Source organism: Microcaecilia unicolor, chromosome 3, assembly GCF_901765095.1.
Source record: "Microcaecilia unicolor chromosome 3, aMicUni1.1, whole genome shotgun sequence".
NCBI classification, from domain to species: Eukaryota; Metazoa; Chordata; class Amphibia; order Gymnophiona; family Siphonopidae; genus Microcaecilia; species Microcaecilia unicolor.
In genome coordinates this window covers 232,023,853-232,042,751 of record NC_044033.1, presented here as the reverse complement: position 1 = coordinate 232,042,751, position 18,899 = coordinate 232,023,853, and the positions used below count along the sequence as shown (strand labels likewise).

Here is an 18,899-nt window from a genome sequence, read left to right as displayed (position 1 = left end):
AACTGAGGATATTGATGCAAGAGAGGTGTTGACAGAGTGCCTGGAGGGAGAACGATGGTGATGCTTCTTAGGTTTTTTTACACTGCAGGTCCCTTGATGCACATGACACTGACGAAGAGGACAGAGTCCTTATGCGGGTACTGAGTCTGACGTCGGACCCTCTTGACGTTGTGTCGGTATACTCAATGTTGATGCAGGTTCTGCATCAAGTACCAAAACCCCTGCCATGCTTGTTGCAGAACCAAAAAGTTTTTCATACTGGACCCTGTGGGTTTTAAGAGTCCTTGCTTGCATGCACAGGCAGAGGCTACAATGTATGTCCTGGTGCTCTGGACCCAAGCACTGAACACACCAGTTATGGGAGTCTGTGCCTGAAATGGTCCTATTGCATCAAGTACACTTCTTAAAGCCATTGGGCACTCTTGTTGACATGGAGGGAAAAACAGCAGACACAAGGTCAAAAGGCTCTATGGCTCAGGGAGCTCGAATAATTGTTTACCCAAAAATGGTCGATGCTTCCTGGGCAAAAGAAGGGCCCAGAGGCCCTAAAAGCTGAAAAATGAAAAAGTGAAAAGTAATATAAAAAATGAATAAATTGAACAAAATAAAGAAAAAAAGAATTATGAAGAAAAAATATCCTGAGAAAGTGAAGGCACCTAAAGGCAAAAGTTTGACTGTTGGTCCTATGCTCTAGCTTTGGGCGGGAAGGCACCTGTGCATGTGCGGTGGGGGGCACTGCCTCAAAGTTTTGAAGTGACAGTGCACTATGGCAGTGTCCGCACCGAGCTCTGTGTATGAAGTCATCCACATATAAGAATGTCGTGCCTGTTTGTCTCCAGAGAAACCTATGGATCTAGTTTATTCTATTTTAGAAAATTTAATTTTCCTGTAAATAAAATTATCCTACCTATCAGCTGATAGGGTTTCATTTCTTTGTATAGTTCGTGTATGCTTTAATATGACAACAAATCTATGAAAACAAATCTCTCTCAGATATGCAAGTGGTTGACCAATGGGTAAGGGTGAGACTGGGATAGGAAGGTGGCTGGGCAATGAAAGCGGGACTGGGACGGTAGGTCTGGAGTAGATGGTTGCTTAATGACAGTGGTGGAAAACAAGATATGGTTGACAGGTTGACGATAGTGATTAGGAGACCGGAAACAAAGACTCTTACTATAGGGGTGATATTTGTTCCCAGGAGCTGCATGTTACGAATGATGTTACTATCCTTCTGAATGTTTGCGTGTTGGATGAGCTTTGCAAGGTTCTCCTCACTGATTCCTGCAAACATAATGCAAAGATCCTAACAATGGGAAGATGTAAAAAGAATTAAATATAAATATTTATACTTACTGCTAATTCTTTATCAGCTCACATACCAGTCTGCATTGTGGATAATATGCACTTACACAGAAGATATGTCAATGACTCCTCCCTACTGCCGCCTTTGCGCCAACCTTTGCTCAGGTTTATGTCAGTGACTCTGCCTCTCTATGTCAAGTCTGGGAACTTACTCAGCAAATTATGACAAACAAGAGAAAAATGAAATAATCTGTAAACAACATATGATTCCCAAAGCAGTATATCTGAATTTTTAAATAAAGAATGAAAAAGTAGTTGGAGATATGATATGGACTAGTGTGAGAATTAACAGAAAAAAGGACTGTCAAATGAAGGTGGTATATCATCTTTTGTATGCTTCTGTTACATGAATCTCGTCTATTTACTAACAGATGAATTAGTAGATGCTACTGGTCTGATGTCTCTGGTCCCTTGTAAATTTTTAAAAAAAACTCTACTATATATTGCAGGTTCAAATATTCTCTTAATCAACTCCCTCAAAATAATTTGAGATAATGAACTGTACTTTCAATTCCATCCCTCAGACTTAGTAAGAAAATGTCTCTTCCTGTTGAAAATGGTCCACTCAGTTCAGAGATTATTAGACAAGAAAGCATTCTGATTCTAATGCACAAGCACCGATGGTGAATTGTCTTGGCCACTGCACATTGCTGATATCAGATGATTACAATTGATTCAAAATGAGGCAGTAAAACTCATTACAGGCATGCGGAAATTTGATCTTGTCACCCACTAGTGAAGATAAGCGCTGGTTACCAATTTATTCAAGAATCCCTTTTAAGATATTGATATTAGTGCACAAGATATACTACTCTGGACTACAATTATTCTTAACTTACCTATTAAATTCCTTACATTTCCTCTGGAGCCTTTAGATCTTCCAAACCTATTTAGCAGTTTTAGCAGAATTTTCAGTGCTCCAGCCCGTGTTGTAGAACAAATTTGCAATGCTCTTGAGGATTGAGTGGTCTCAAGACACATTTATTTATGAAAGCTATTTTTTTTCTTTTCTCTTTAAATTTTTATTTATTAAAAAATCTCTGCAACATTCAATTTCTCAAAGAGCACATCCTGCTCACATTTGCCCTTGCAGGGGATCATAAGCATTAAACTACTACATCTGGTACTAACTTATCCATTTTGTCTTCTGCTACAAAACTCATACTATCAAAATCATCCCCTAATCTACATCCACTGCAAACCATGTAACCCTAACAACATCTCCTCCCCATCCCCCCTGCCAGCTCCAACCCCTCCTCAACTTAAGAACTCCCCCCAATCCTTTGGCACTCTCACTCCCCTCCCTCACTCCCTCCTATAATCCTCCATCAACCTAAGTAGTTGTCAGTCGCTGTTGTAACCAAGCCCATCCTCCCTTATGTCGAAATGCCCCCTCCCTACGGAAAGCCGTTAATCGCTCCATTTGTATTAACAAACCCAATTTACCTTTCCAGTCCCCCAGTGTCGGGGGGGACTGCCCTCTTCCAATATTGTGCTATGAGGCACTTAGCTGCTGCCAGCCCCAAGCACAGCCATCTCCGCTCCTCCCAAGAGTCCCTCTCATTACATAAGCCCAGGAGGCACCCCAATGGGTTACACACCAAAGATGACCCAGTCAATTTTACTAATGTTTTCATAACATCTTGCCAAAAGGTCACCACACGGGGGCACGTCCACCATTAGTGTAGAAAAGTAACCCCTTTGGGAATTACACCTCCAACAAAGGTCCGACGTACCAGGGCACATCCGCTTCAATCTCTCCGCTGTGTAATACCATCTGGATAAGACTTTATATGCATTCTCCTGCACCAACACACATATTGAGGCTTTCCGCACCTCCCCACAAATAACTTCCCACTCTTGATCAGAAAAGCGGCAATTTAAGTCTTCCTCCCAAGCCCCCTGAAAACAAAACGGTCTGTGATTGTATCCCCTGAAAAATTTATATATCACTGATATTGGTCTGGGAACCTTCCTTAACAAGAGCCACAAATTTTCTAAACTTTCCCGCTCCTGAGGATTCTCCCCCCCCCCCCCCCCCCAAACCCAATGTCTCCACAAAATGTTGAACCTGTATATAGGGAAACCTGTCTTCCTCCGGCAAACAGTACATGGAGCACAGGGTTTCAAAACTCTTCACCCTCCCCCCCCCCCCCCCCCCCCCGCAACACAGTCTGGAAGTTCATAATACCCATTTGCTCCCACCTTGCAAAACTAGCATTTTCCCTCCCCACCCCAAATTTTGGCTCCTATCTCAAAGGCGCCAGTGTCAACACTCCCCCAGACTGTCCCCATTTCCTCCTCACTCCTCCCCATAATTCCACCAAATACCTCACATACGGATTCTGTATCCCTGCCAAGCTCACTCCCCCTCCTTCAGTAGTCCATAAATATGAGCTCAATGACCTATGTGGGCTATACGATTGCTCCAATTGACTAGCAGACTTATTTATCCCCCTCTCCCAGTCCATGATCCTCCTCAGTTGGGCAGCAACATAATACCACTCAATATTAGGCACTGATCTACCCCCCCTCTCAGGGGCACCCCCATAACACTCTTCTAGCTAATTGGGGATGCCTGCCCCCCCCCCCTAATATAAACTGTGCCACCAAACCCTGCAATTGGTTAAATGTCCGTTTCGGAACTACCACTGGCAGCGCCTGAAACAAAAATAATCAAGGTAGCACATTCATTTTCACCACTGCCATACGCCCCCCACCACGAAAGCCATAATCCCTTCCACCGAGACAACTCCCCCCTCATTTTATCTATTATCTTCCCATAATTAAGACTATATACCCCACTCAAGTCCCTCGGAATCTGAATCTCCAAATACCTAATGTGCTGTTTGGCCCACCTGAACGCGAATAATGTCCTCAATCTACGTTTTTCCCCCTGTTTCAAAGAAATCCTCAATATCTCACTTTTATCCATATTAATCCTTAGGCCAGCACATCTTTCAAATTTCCTAAATATCTCCAACACCGTAGGTAATGTCTGCTCAGGCTCCACCACGTAAAGTAACACATCGTCCACAAACAAAGCAATACGATGTTCCATTCCCCTACCCTAGTACCCCAAAAATCTGGATGCTGACGTATCATTACGGCCAACAGCTCAATGTACAGTGCAAAAAGAAGTGGCCACAGTGGGCAGCCCTGTCTAGTCCCTCTGCCAATTGGAAAAAAAGGGCGTATATCCCCCATTACTACTGAGACATGCCTTAGGAGCTGTATACAAAGCAGCCAGCCAAGCCCCGAAATTATCTCCCAAGCTCATGCGTTTAATCACTTCTCGCAGAAACCCCCAGCTTACCCGATCAAAAGCCTTCTCCGAGTCTAACGCCAACAAGACTGCACTAGACTGGCATCGTTGTGCCTCCCATATTAAATGTAGAGTACGCCTTATGTTGTCCCCTACCTGCCTCTTTGGGATAAACCCAGACTGGTCTATATGGGTCAATTTCGGCAGTACCCTATCCAACCTGTTGACCAGAACCTTAGCTATTATCTTAGCGTCTACATTCAAAAGTGAAATCGGTCTGTAAGCCCCGCACACCATAGGATCTTTCCCAGGCTTAGGTAGAACCGTTATCCCTGCCTCAGACATTGATATAGGCAGCCTACTACCCTCCAATACTCCATTTCCCACCCTCACCAAAAGGCCTCCCAACTCCTCCACAAAGCATTTATAGAACCTCGCTGAGTATCCATCCAAACCTGGTGCTTTACCATTAGGTAGCCTTTTTATCACCCCCTGTACCTCACCAATCTAATGGGTTCCCCCAACTGAGTTCTGTCAGACTCATCCAAGCATGGTAAGGGAATGCAATCTAGGAACCGAGTCCTCTCTAACGTCTGTGGTTCCTCAGCAGCACTATATAACTCTTGATAATACTTCACAAAACAATTTCCAATGTCTGAGTCAGTATAATGCCATCCTCCCTTCTCATCCTTCAACTTCTGGATAAGGGAACGCCCTCTCCGCAGCCGTAAATAATGGGCCAACATTGCACAATATTGGCAAACTCAAAATATTGTTACTTAAGCTTAGTTCCCATAAAATTCACCTCTATCCTCTGCAATTGTGCTATTTCCCCTCTCACTTGCTTGAGTTCTGCCCATTCCTGCGGCGTAGGATTTCTTTTATGCCGCTGTTCTAAATGTAATAGCCACTTCTGCAAAGCCAGCACCTGCTGCCCTCTTTCCCATTTCTTACACAATCCCCACTTAACTAAAACCCCCTTTGCAACTCTCTTCTTTTTGAGTTTCTATCGGGAGCTTCCTTCTCACTAGTTTATGTTTTAAGTTGGATGGCTGTCGGCTGTTGGGTGGCCTACAGCCACTACTCTAGGAAGATGAACTACTGAAAGAGATATTCCGTTCCCCACCAGTGCTGGCCTTCTGACAGCCACTCAACTTAAAACACAAACTAGTGAGAAACAAGCTCCCGATAGAAACTCAAAAAGAAGAGACTGGCACACATCCTTGCAATATATCCAGCTGCAAACTATGCCAAAACATTTCACAGGATCCCACAGTCATTCACAAAGGAAAAATATTCAACATAAAGGAATCCTTCACATGCTCATCTTCCAACGTGGTACATACCATTCACTGTAAAAAGTGTGACTATGGGTGCTATATTGGAGAAACAAGCCAGATGCTGAAGAAGAGATTTAATTTATATAGACATCATATGAAAATGCCAGTGCCAACCAGGATGTCACCTCTGTGGGGCAGCATTTTACAAAACCAGAACACTATATCAATGATTTTATGGTGAGAATACTACAAGGAAACTAAGACAATCCAAGAACGTAAGATCTTTGAAGTCAGAATGATTAAATATTTTGACACCCACCAGACATGAGATTTGGGTTTTCTTGCCCATTATAAACCAAAAAATTCTACTACTTTGTCACCCTCTGATCACCATGCGTATCTCCCTGTCCCTCATTCACCTGTCTCTCCCCATCTCTCATCTAACCCACCCCACCCTCATCCTGTGAGACTGTCATTGGATTGCTTTGATGTTTCACTTATATATACTGTTATCAACATTTGCTTATTTCCGATCTGATGAAGAAGGGTTACCTTCGAAAGTTAATCAAAAAATGTATTACGTTAGTCCAATAAAAAAGGTATAATCTTATTTTCTTTTCTATGTTTTATTTTCTTTTATTTCTAGAAAATACAAAAGAACCCACAAGGATCAATAGAACTGCTGTTCTGAATCAGGTATAAGCAATCTTTAAATCAAGAGAATATAGCCAGTCTCCTTTTTGTACATTTGGAATGAGGAAGCCTAGGGAAAACACTCCACACTTTTCTTTCACTAGATACTTGTTCAGGGTCCTCTGATATAATAAAGACTGTTGGACTCACGTCTCCAGTGGTGAATCGTCTATTAGTCTCTACTTTTGCCTTCTATGATTCGTCATCGTAGAGAACTTTTCCTGTTCTATATTTTGGCACTTTCTAACCTTCCTTTTCCTTTTAGCTAGCATGGTAAACAAATTAACAATTAACTTAATTCACTCTCAGAGGTCAGATACTTCCACAAGGCTTTATATCACCATCAAATCTCAAGTTTTGGAAGGAAAATAAGTCTGTACTTTGCTAACTTTCCAGTCTTTTGTGCTTGTACAGTTGTGAAGGTGCTTGTGGCTTCTAAACAAGAAATCTAAAATAAATTTGATAGATGACTCAGAATAATTGGCTTGGAACCACATCAACTCACAATTTCCTCGGCACAGACCAATGAGACATCAACCAAAACACTGGAAGGGAAGTAGTGTCAAATGCTTGGACACGAGAAACAGTCTAGGGTCTTTTTCCTCATGTCAGAAAGTAAACATATTCTATTTAAAAACAATGGGGTAAATTTTCAGCGGTGGCACCTATTGTAGTTTAAATGTAGATGCTGGTGTTTAAATTACTTATATTCAGTGCTGCTGCACATATAGCCAGCAGAGCTGAACAGAAGTGTAATAAGGTCAGTACCACCACAGTTATGTTTAGTTTTGACCTGCTGAATGCAACAGAAAAACAGGATGGGGAAAAGGCAGAATCACTGATGTAATCAACACGAGCAAGGGTTGACATAAGACACCTGAAGGGAAGAGTCATTGGTCTGCCCTACTCCATAAGTGCACTCTGCCCACATTGTGGATTGGGTTAAAAGCTTAACAAAAGAAGGCTGTTTTAAAAATTTCCACAAAGTGCTGGAAGATAATTTCTTTATCTATTTCTAAGCCTGATTCTGCATGAGCACCAGCACTGAGCAGCAGCACTGTAAGCTTCTCACATTGCTCCTAAACAGGCTTAATTGTCTGTGGCTTCAATCTAGCTACAATTTCTGTTGGTTTACCCCTATTTATAAAATAGGCTAAAAATAGGTGCCCATTTGGCCTCTACATAGGCAAACTGTTATAAAATTACTTTCCACAAGTACAGCTCAGCAGCAAGAACTATTGTGTTAAGGACAGAATGCTGCTGGCATAGAGGAATAGGAATGAAGCACTAAATGATAGTGATGTCTGCAGAGAGGTAGACGGGAAGTAGCACATAGGGACAAGTGTAGGATGATGCCAGCTCAGGATGGTGGAGCCATGAGGAAGGGAGAAAAACTGGTACCATTCTTCAGCAAGATGTAGAGCAGGATAATACGGATCTTGTCATATGGCTTAACATTTACATCCAGAAGAATAGGGACAATGATCTTCATCGGATCCTTAATTTTCTCTCCATCTCCATCCATACCCATGGCCAAGTCCTGAAGAAGTGAGCACAGCATAAGCAGCCTGAGGATACACACTACAGTATCATGTATATACAAACACAATCTCACAATGTACCACAATTAGGCTATCAAGCAAGGATATATAATCTTAGCAAGTACATACAACCGTGAACATGTAAGCCACCTAAGTATACCCACAACACAGCAGCAGGCACGTGAAAGTTACCTTGCAAATGCATGATTCTGTGCCATGCATATGAGAGTCACTGCAGTAGACAAACGACAACCTATACATCCTGAATATAAACAGAAATTTCTTGGACAAAAAAAAAAAAAGGCATCAAAAATTTTAACTTGGTTTATATTCTAGACCTCCCTCCCACCCACATGGTGTCGGGCATTTCTCCCATTCTCTCCCTACCTGCGGCTAACACTTGCCCCTAGGCCTACCATATCACACTGGTGGTCTAGTGGAGCACTGGGGCAGAAGTTCTCTCCACTTGCTCCTGCCCATACTGACTCCATAGTAAAAATGGCTACCGAAACTACGGAGGGAGCAAATATCACTCCTGCCTCAATGTGCCACTAGACCACCAGGTACAGCAGGCCTGGGGGGGGGGGGGGGGAATAAAGAAAAGGGAAGAAAAGAGGGAGTAAGTAAGAGCTCTTCCAGTTTGGGGAAGAGGGGCTACAGCAACAGTGGAAGAGGAGGGACATCACCAGGGGGTGAGGGGGGATGCCAGACACCAAAGGGGAGAGAGGGAAGAAAGGACAGAAGGGAAGGAATGCTGAAATATAAACTCTCCATTTGTATTCGAGTTAATATTTTACTTACAAAACAAGTGTGTGTTGGGGAGAGGGGGATGTTCTCTGTTTATATTTGAGTATATATGGTGCATGAGCTCATATATTGTAGTTTTCATGTATTAAATGACAAACTCAGTCCCTAGACTAGCTAAGAACCCACTGATCCCCAACTGGAGCTACTGCTGCCTTGTCAGCTGACTTTGACAAGTGCGCCCCCTCAACTTACAAGGCTTCCATCTGAGTTAAAAATTAGTATGGAGAAAAACCCTGTGCTCTACTCCCCTCACCGTGCTCCTTCAGAACATGATTCTGCATGTGAAGAGCTCATACAAGAGGAGTGTGAAATATGGGTGACACATGGGTGCCCATCCAGAGTTGCTGCTGCCACCCTGGTCTAGTGTTTTCAAGATCATATTGTTTGATGACACACCTCACCAAATTAGCTCAAAGCGAGTTACAAAATAAAATTAAATCATAAAACACAATAGTTATTATTCTTCTTGATCTATTTGTAATCAACTCCTATCAAAATGATATTAGACGGAGGAAGTGACGTCACGAGATTAGATGGCTGCCTAAAACTCTTGCTCCTGCACTTCCCCGCTGAATAGAGCTATTTTCTGTGGTGCCCCATTACAAATCCAGTGCCAAATCGGGTGGACAAGGTTGGAATAGCCTGCTCCACATAATGAGCAAAATTACGACCTCGCAGACGCGGGAGGGAGAACGCCACTTGACAAGGCAGATGGCGAAAGGCCTGTCGCGCCATGCGTCCCCGGAGCTGCGGCACTCATCAGACTCTGACACTGCGTCTTCCCACGTGGATCGGCGAAGTTCGGCGCTTAAAAAGAAAAGTTACCCTAAAGATCTTGCGAAATGCCTTGAAGCAATACGCGAAGAAATTAAGGCATCCAGGGTGGAAATTCTGGAACACGTGGACTCCATCAGCATGGATCTACGGGAGCTGGGAGGCCGCGTGGTGACATTAGAAGAGAGAGCCGACGAACAAGCAGAGGCTAACGCGGCCATGGACGCACGCATCGGTCAACTGGCTGACCAGGCTGAGGAGCTACAATATAAGCTGGATGATTTAGAAAATAGAGGGCGCAGACACAATTTGAGATTTCGGGGAGTACCTGAAAATGGCGGCGGCGAAGATATTCCAACTGTCGTGCGAACTCTCTGCGAACACATCATGGGAGAGAGTTACACCCCTGGAGAGTTGGAGATAGATCGTGCACACAGGGCACTGGGTAAAACAATGGCAAACAGGCCTAGAGATATAATTGTGCGCTTTACATCCTTCACATTTAAGGAACGGGTCTGGCAGCGGGCTCGCCAGCTGACCACGCTAGAATATAAAGAAGCGCGGATTACAGTGTTTCAAGACCTTTCATTGTACACGCTGGCTCAAAGGAGGGCAATGAAACCAGTCCTGGAGATCCTAAATAAGGAAAAAATTGCATATCGCTGGAGCTTCCCTTTTGCTGTATGTTTTGAATTAAAAGGCAAACAGCTCCGGCTTCGCCGGGTCTCTGAAGCATGGCAGATCTTACACGATGCAGGCCTGACCCCGACATCTGCGCTGCCAACAGAGATAGCGCCTTCCACGAAAGCTCGCTTGCAGAAGTGGAAGCGTGTGGGTCAGAAGACTCAGAAATAAAGGAACTGAATTGGTTTGTACACTGGTAAACTCTGTTATAAGTATTGATGTCAGCATAATGGGATTTATCAAACTGTCTGGAAGTGGGAAAGTTTTCAAGTGGTATATGCTCCTATAAGGGGTGGGTGTGCCACAGATGAATAGCATCATGAGCTATAGATCTAAAGAGAGGGGAGCTGTGTTTTGTGAGGGAGGGGGAAGGGTGGCCTACCTGGTCGGAGAGGTTTCTTTCTCTGATAACCCATTCGGTGCCTAAGGCACTGTCTGGTGGGGGGATGGAATTAGGTAGACCTGGTGGGAGTGGGGGAACTAGGAGGGCTTTCAAGGGTTGGGAACTAGAAGGGAGGGTAGGGAAGGGGGGAGAACAATGGGAGGAGGGAGGGATGCGATTACGAAAGGGATCTTGGGGTAAGGTCATAGAAGGGGGGGACGGGGTGACTGAAAGGAACTTATGTATAGACTGTACTAAATGCTGGGTGACTGAAATGTTCTTACGCTTATATTGTGATGCAAACTGGAATGTAAAGCTGCTGTCAATATCAAAGTTGCACGCTATTTACATCTTGAATAATGTGTGCTGAATTAAAAATATTATCCTATAATGTTAAAGGTTTGAATATGCCCCAAAAGAGGCAGAAGCTCTATAAAGAGCTACAACAGTTGAAGCCACATGTGGTTCTCCTGCAGGAGACACACCTCCGAAGCAAGCATGAAAAACTTCTCTCCTGCTCGGGATACCCTGGGGTCTATTGTGCTTCATCTGAGGCCTCCAAGAAAAGAGGGGTGGCTGTAATGTTTCACTCAGCAGTAGCGGTAAAGGTGCTACGAATAAAGAAAGACCCGGGAGGGCGGTTTATATTCTTACACGTCCAAATAGACCAGGTTGACTTAACGATAGCGTCTGTATATGCCCCCAACAGTGGGCAGGCAGAGTTCTTTACTAGGGTGAAGAATTTGCTAGCCTTATTTGTGCAGGGCCCTTTAATAATGGGGGGTGATTTTAATGCAGTCCTTAACCCAGGTTTGGATAGAACGGGACCTATCAATACGGAAGGGAGAAGAGAGGCTCTAGCTCTGGAGTCATTGGCACATTCCCTAGGTACACTAGATCTATGGAGATTGACACATGTGGCGGACAGAGATTATACATATCACTCCCCAGTGCACAATTCTTATTCTCGTATTGACCATATATTTGTAGATGTCTCACTGGTAGAGCAAGGTCCAACAGCTAGAATAGGCAACATAACGATCTCCGACCATGCACCTGTATGGGTCACCTTGCCGAATATAAAATTGGAAATAAAGGATAGGAGATGGACACTGAACACGAGCTTGTTGCTAGAACAGGAGGTGGAAGACGGCTATAGAAAGTTGTTGAAGGAATACTTAGAGTTCAATCTTAATTCAGGCCCATCCTTAGCTATTGTGTGGGATGCAATGAAGGCGGTCTCAAGGGGTTATTTTTTAAAACTAGCAAGCACACGCTCGCGGGCACGTAAACTCCAAATAGCGAGATGTATGGACCGGATACAGGTGCTGGAGGGCCAACACAAAGCTAATAAATCACCTCACATATTGACCCAACTGCGTGGAGAACGGATGAAGCTGGACTCCATCTATACAGAGCAGCTTAACATGGGCCGAGAGAGGTTAAGGGCTGGAGTATACGAATTTGCCAACAAGGCTGGCCGGCTCCTGGCTATTAAATTAAAGAGGCAAAAAGTTGATCGTACAGTAAAGCAGATACGTGATGGCACAGGTTCCACAATATATAAATCAGACCTTATTCGTAAACGCTTTAGGGAATTTTATCAAACACTGTATACACAAGAGATCGCACCCCCCTCGGAATCTATCGATACATACCTGGCTGATAGTGAGATTTCAAGCCTAACACTCCAGCACCGAGAATTGTTAGATAAACCCATTACTCCACTTGAGGTACAGGAGGCAATGCGCGGCCTGCCCTCCTGTAAGTCGCCCGGATTGGATGGGCTCCCGAATGAATTCTATAAGAAATTTGCAATAGAACTGGCCCCACTTCTCGCGGACCTGTTCAATCAGGTGGGAAGGGGGGGGAAGTTGCCCACCTCAATGATGGAGGCATGGATTGCGGTATTGCCTAAGCCAGATAAAGATCCGGTTGACTGTGGTTCTTATAGACCTATTTCAATCTTGAACTCAGATGTTAAAATACTGGCTAAAGTGCTGACAAACAGACTGGCGCCATTGATGCCGACACTCATACATCCCGACCAGGTTGGGTTTGTGTCGCACCGTAAAGCCACAGATAACATCAGGCGTACCCTGGACCTTATATACCTAGCAAAAAATACTAAACGGCCTCTGTGTCTACTTAGCTTGGACGCAGAAAAAGCTTTCGATAGGGTCCATTGGCCCTTCATGTATAAAGTTCTGGAGGCCATGGGGTTTGGAGCCCAATTTAGGAAATGGATCCAGGCACTATATGATTCTCCTCAAGCGTGTGTCCGGATCAATGGGAGTAATTCAGATCTGTTTGGACTCCAAAGGGGAACTAGGCAGGGATGCCCGTTGTCACCCCTTTTATTTGCAATGGTTATGGAGCCGTTTGCTTCAAAACTAAGGTCAGATCCGGGAGTATATGGGGCCCGTGTAACGGATAGAACACATAAGGCAGCTCTTTTCGCGGATGATATTTTATTATATGTCACTCGTCCTGTGCCCACTTTCTCTAACCTTTTGTGTCTTATAGAGGAATATTCAGCAGTTTCTGGTTTCAAAGTCAATATGACAAAGTCGGAGGCTTTGAATGTTTCACTTCCAGAGGACATAGTAGAGACCTTGAAGGCACAACATCAGTTCCGGTGGGCTACAAAACACATTAAATACCCGGGGGTACATATTACTTCCAACCTATCTGAACTAACCGAGGCCAACTATAAAGGGCTGACCCGCACCATCAAGCTAGACCTAGAGCGTTGGGGAGATCAGGAGGTTTCGTGGTTCGGAAGGATAGCCATTGTTAAGATGAACGTGTTACCCCGTCTGTTATATCTATTTCAAGCGCTACCTGTAATGCTGCCCAGGCGACTCCTTGCATCCATGCAAGACTCTATTATGCGATTCGTCTGGGCGGGTAAACGTCCGCGTTTAGCGCGCCAGTTGCTCTACCAGGTTAGGAGACAGGGAGGATTGGGTGTCCCAAATCTTCTATGGTATTACAGGGCCGCTCAGGGGAAAGCTGAGATTGAATGGCATCAGAATTACCCTGATAGACAATGGGTGCATATTGAACAACATTCCTTGGGGACGAGGCCCTTGGGATCGCTTATGTGGCTTCCTAAGCCTTTCAGAGTGCTGAGGGAGGGTATGTGTCCGTCCATATGTGTCACTCTTCACTATTGGGATAGCATGTTTCCAAAAGGGCGTTGTATACTAACACGTATGGCCCCTATAGCATTTAATCCCATGTTTTTACCTGGGAACGAAATGGGGGCTTTTCAGAGGTGGCATTTGGAGGGCCTGAGCAATTGGGGTCAGATGTTTGAGGAGGATTCTCTGATCCTGTTTGAGACCCTGAAGATCAAGTACTCCATAGAGGATGGGGATGAATTTGCCTATTGTCAATTAGCCCATTTCCTTAAAACCGAGGCTGTACGTAAGGTCATAAAAAGGGAACGGCTGTGCCTAGAAGACATATGTGAGAAATTTGCCTTCTCACGGGGATTGATCAGTCGATTATATCACAGTATTGCTGCACAAGTATCTAGCTATACTCTACATAGGAAGAGTTGGGAGAAAGAGACTGGAATGGCCCTGGGGGAGACTGAGTGGGAGAGAATAGAGAGACAGGTGGCCGGAGTGTATAGCCATGTCCCATTTAAAGAAAATGCAATGAAAGTATTATACAGATGGTACCTCACTCCGGATCGCCTTCAGCGCATATTTCCGGATTCTTCCGGGCTGTGCTGGAGGGGATGCGGACAAAGAGGGAATATGGGTCATGTGTGGTGGAGATGTGTAAAAGTTCGGGCATTTTGGAAGTCAGTTCATGCTCGGTTACAGCAGTGGGTGGGATGTTCAATTCCGTGGACTTCTGAGCTCTGTCTCTTCTCAGTAAAACCTCCAGGCTTCAAGAAGCCCCAACAAATCTTGGTGCAACAGGCTCTGGGGGCTGCTAGAGTCACCATAGCTTCCCACTGGAAACAGACAGGGGTCCCGCCAATCAAAAAATGGCATAACAAATTGAGCTATGTGTGTGAGATGGAGAGGTTGATAGCTGTAAGAAAACACCAGATGAATAAATGGCAATCGATATGGAAACATTTTTCTGATCACTATGCAAACTCTGTAGTGTGATGTTATAATGATAACAGCCTGTACGGTTACATCGCTAAATTAAATGGGAGGGAGGGAAGGGGGAAAGGGGGAAGGGGGGGGGGCGGGTAGGACACAGGTGGGATAATTAGCAAATATTGAAAAGTTTAAGAAAAATTTCTGAAGTCTACTGAGGTTTGGATTTGAATGTTACAGTTGTATACGAAAAGTGTACTGGTTTTGCCTATGTTTATGTAAGATTTGTGGACAGGTGCATCATTTTTATTGTATCAAAGCAAATCTGTATTTCTGAAATGCATAATAAAGACTTCTTAAAAAAAAAAAAAAAAAAAAAAAATGATATTAGACAACCATTTCAAATACTTAAGAGCAATAATATTTCTGGAACCACCAGGCTTTAAACTGTTATTTAAAGAGGGGGCGTGTCAAGATGACAACCTCAGCATGTTTGCTGCCCGATCGGAGTTGTTTGCTGGCGTTACTACTTTTAAATTTCCTATTCCGATGCCTCATACTAAAAGGAAGAGGACGGTGAAAGGCCAACTACTGCTGGTCAGAACTTCATCCCCGATCCAGCAGATGATTGATCGCTACGCGACGAGCGTCCCACTTACTGGAACAGTTGACCCTGCACTAAGAGCCGAAGGAGGAGCGGCGGCTCTCTCGGGGATAGAGACATCATCACCTCCGGATCTTAATCCCCCTCCGTGTCCTGCGTTCTTTAGGAGGAGTGCAGAAGGCCCAGCTGAGTCGGGAGTCGATGGCAGTGGGGCCTTGTTCGGCAGTGCACCGGCCCAGACCGCAGGGGAAGGGATCTTGGAGCTTGCTGCTCCCACGGAGATTACACTCGAGTCTATTTGGAGCGCTATACAGGCCTTAACAATGGTGGTTTCTAAATCAGCCCAGAAAACGTCTCTTCTCGTGAGTAAAGTTGAAACTTTGACTTCTTCATTAGAACAAGTTAAGCAGGATTCAACTAACCAAATATTACAAATGCAACAAGAGGTTAAAGATTTAAAATCTACTACTGAAGTATTAATGAAAGACAAAGTTTTGACCCATAGGAAAATAGAGCAAATTGAGAACTATAACAGGTGATTGAATTTAAGGCTACAGGTATAAGTTCGATGGATTTCTTCAAAAAATATTTACTAGAAGTTTTACATTATCCTTTATCGGCTATTCCACCATTTAATAATACTTATTATCTGCCAATACCTCCACAGATTGGTGTAGAGCCAAAAGGAATAAGGAATGTGCCTTTGAATCAAGAACCTGTACAGGAAATTCAGGATATAGCAGCTTTACTGGAAGAATCATTGTCTGAAGTGACTCAATGACAAACTTTAATAGTTTCATTTGTATTTGAACAAGATTTGAACTCGATAATGAAGCTATACTTTAAGAATTCTTTAAAAACATTTTGTGGACAGAGAATTTGGGTCTTTCCAGATGTCACAAAAACAACACAGGACAGAAAGAAACAGTTTCTAGCTCTTAGAGAAGAGACAAGGGCTTTGGAAGCTATATTTTTATTGGCATATCCATGTAAATGCCTACTACGATTTCTGGGGAGCAAATATGTTTTCTTTGAACCAGAACAACTTCAAACATTTTTGGACATGAAAAGTTAACTAAATAGACCGAACGGATGAGAGATAGAACAACTGATTAAGTATAGAATAAAGTAGGAATTAAGGCCAGGCCATTTATATTTTCTATTGATATTTTGGGATCTCCTCATCTGTAAAGCACTCCCCCTCTATATTTGTGGTCTAAGGAAGAGATTGATTGTAGTTAAATATCTTTGATATAATTTTCCACTGGTGTTGACTGTATACAAATCTTGCTCTGTATTACCTTTTTGCAAGTGAATCTTGTAAAATGATAAAAGTGACAAATAAGAAAATAAAAAAAAAAATACATTAAAAAAACAAAACAAAACAAAAAATAACCTGTTCTTTAAAAAGTGATAAAATATCCACACTCCTTAACTCTAATGGAATCTCATTCCACAATTTTGGTCACATATACCTAAACTTACGAGCTATTGTTGGATACATATTTGATTCAATTTGGAATTTGAAGGAGACACCTTTGAGACGAATGATAACACTCAGGCAGTGGCGTACAAAGGGGGGGGGGGGGGGGCAGAGGGTGCGGTCCGCCCCGGGTGCACGCCGCTTGGGGGGGGGGGGGGGGGGTGCCGTGCACCTGTCCAATATGTTCGTTCTGTGCTCCCTCTGCCCCAGAACAGGTTACTTCCTGTTCCGGGGCAGAGGGAGCATGGAAACGAACGAAGCGAACAGGCGAGTGGCACCCCCCCCCCCCCCCAGTGGAGTGCAACCGGGGGGGGGGGGGGGGTGCATCGGCGATCCGCCCCGGGTGTCAGCCCCCCTAGGAACGCCACTGCACTCAGGACAGTTCATATGACAACAATAAGTCTTCCAAATATAATAGACCAGCCCCCAAAAGAGTGCAATAAAATAAACATAAAATTTTAAACCACACCTTCCATTCTAGTAGTAACCAGTAGGACTCTCTCAAAACGGGAGTAACATGACTATAATCAGGATGGAAATGGAAAAGAAAGATCTAGAAAATCAGAAGTGATGTCTTGAGCCTTTTTCTTCAAAGGCACAGAGCCTTATTTTTTTCTTTTGGAGATGAAGGAACTCCTCCATATACTCCACAGACTGGGAAGGAATAAAATCACACCTGTCAAATCAGCCATTCCAAAGGATCCAGCATCTGAAAAACTCAATGTGGCTGAACAATTCTTCTGCTCTGACTTGTCCTGCATAGCCAGATACCTGAATAAGGGAGAACCAAGAATCTCCCCCCCCCCCCCCATGTATGGAGGCCGCTGCTACCATTCTGTTCAATTAGGAGAGATTGAAGCTGTCAAGGGACAGGAAAGGGCACATGAGAACCATTTGGTGATAATCTCTGAAGGAAATATATGGAAATGCTCCTATCAGGCCCAGTAAAATGAGAAATCTCTGCACATCTCACCATACCGTTGAACTGTCATAGCAACTTTTATCTTGAGTGCTTTGAATAGATAATACCATGCTTCTGACTCCTTCCAACAGAGAAACAGGGCCCTACGTCTGTGGCTGAATTAATCAGCTGAAGGCCATTGCTGTTGTACCCAACTTTATGTGTGACAGAAAAGAACCCATGGAAAGTGATGTTCAACCTAGTAATGAAAGCAGCTGACATTGTCATGAAAGAAAATGCCAAAAATTCAGCTTTCCATGACAAGGTAGGAGCTGACCCAGGAAGGTCAATACACCCATGGGCTACCATAAATAAATAAAGGAGAACACTGCTTAGTCAGAAATTTTCACAACCCACTAAAATGTCTAGAACTCTTCCAAAAGTCAGATACCCCTAAACTGGGAGGAAACTGCTCAACAAAGCTAAGATGGCAGTGTCTGCCTCTTTATGAGGGAGCTCCCAAGAACTTTTGGTTGTAAACCTATGGCTCTATCTACCTTACAACCGGGTCAGAACTCTTTCAACCAGAAAAATCCTTCCCTAGATTAACTAGGGGCCCGAGGCTCAGAACCTAACACCAGTGTTAAAATTTCTGAAAAGCTTATATTTAAAAGGAGCAGAAGAATGGTGTCGATATGTGCTTTACTTCAGGGTTTCCTGGCTCATGTGCACAAGAGCTGGGTTTACTGCGAAACTTAAGTGCATGAGCCAGGCACATTTCTCCCTTTACTTTGGTCTCACAACATGAACATAATTTGAATGCCATTCAACTTTGAGCATTGGAGGGCAATTTGTATGCGCTGTTCGGATTTTTGAGCATCGAGATCTAGGTTACTTGAGGAAACTAAGTGAACTCGAGAAGACACATTAAGGAGAGCTCTAGTCCAAGAAGTAACAACTCCCTCTCCTCCACCAGGTCTACATAATCCATTCAAAGTCAGGCAAAAAGGCCCCTAGGAAAAAGAGGCTCCTGGGATCTTTCCTGTTCTGGTGACT

The 18,899-nt window shown here is 43.9% G+C and overlaps 1 protein-coding gene across 2 annotated transcripts in view; it reads right to left on the bottom strand.

Annotated features, from left to right (window-relative positions):
• Nucleotides 1-18,899, bottom strand: part of STXBP2 (syntaxin binding protein 2) — a 165,695-nt gene that overhangs the window by 21,914 nt on the left and 124,882 nt on the right. For both annotated transcript variants that reach the window (XM_030197557.1, XM_030197556.1), the window contains exons 14-15: nucleotides 8,002-8,140; nucleotides 1,175-1,281 (exon numbers count right to left, since the gene is read on the bottom strand). In XM_030197557.1, coding sequence (XP_030053417.1) covers nucleotides 1,175-1,281; nucleotides 8,002-8,140 — 246 coding nt within the window. The remainder of the gene's footprint in view (nucleotides 1-1,174; nucleotides 1,282-8,001; nucleotides 8,141-18,899) is intronic.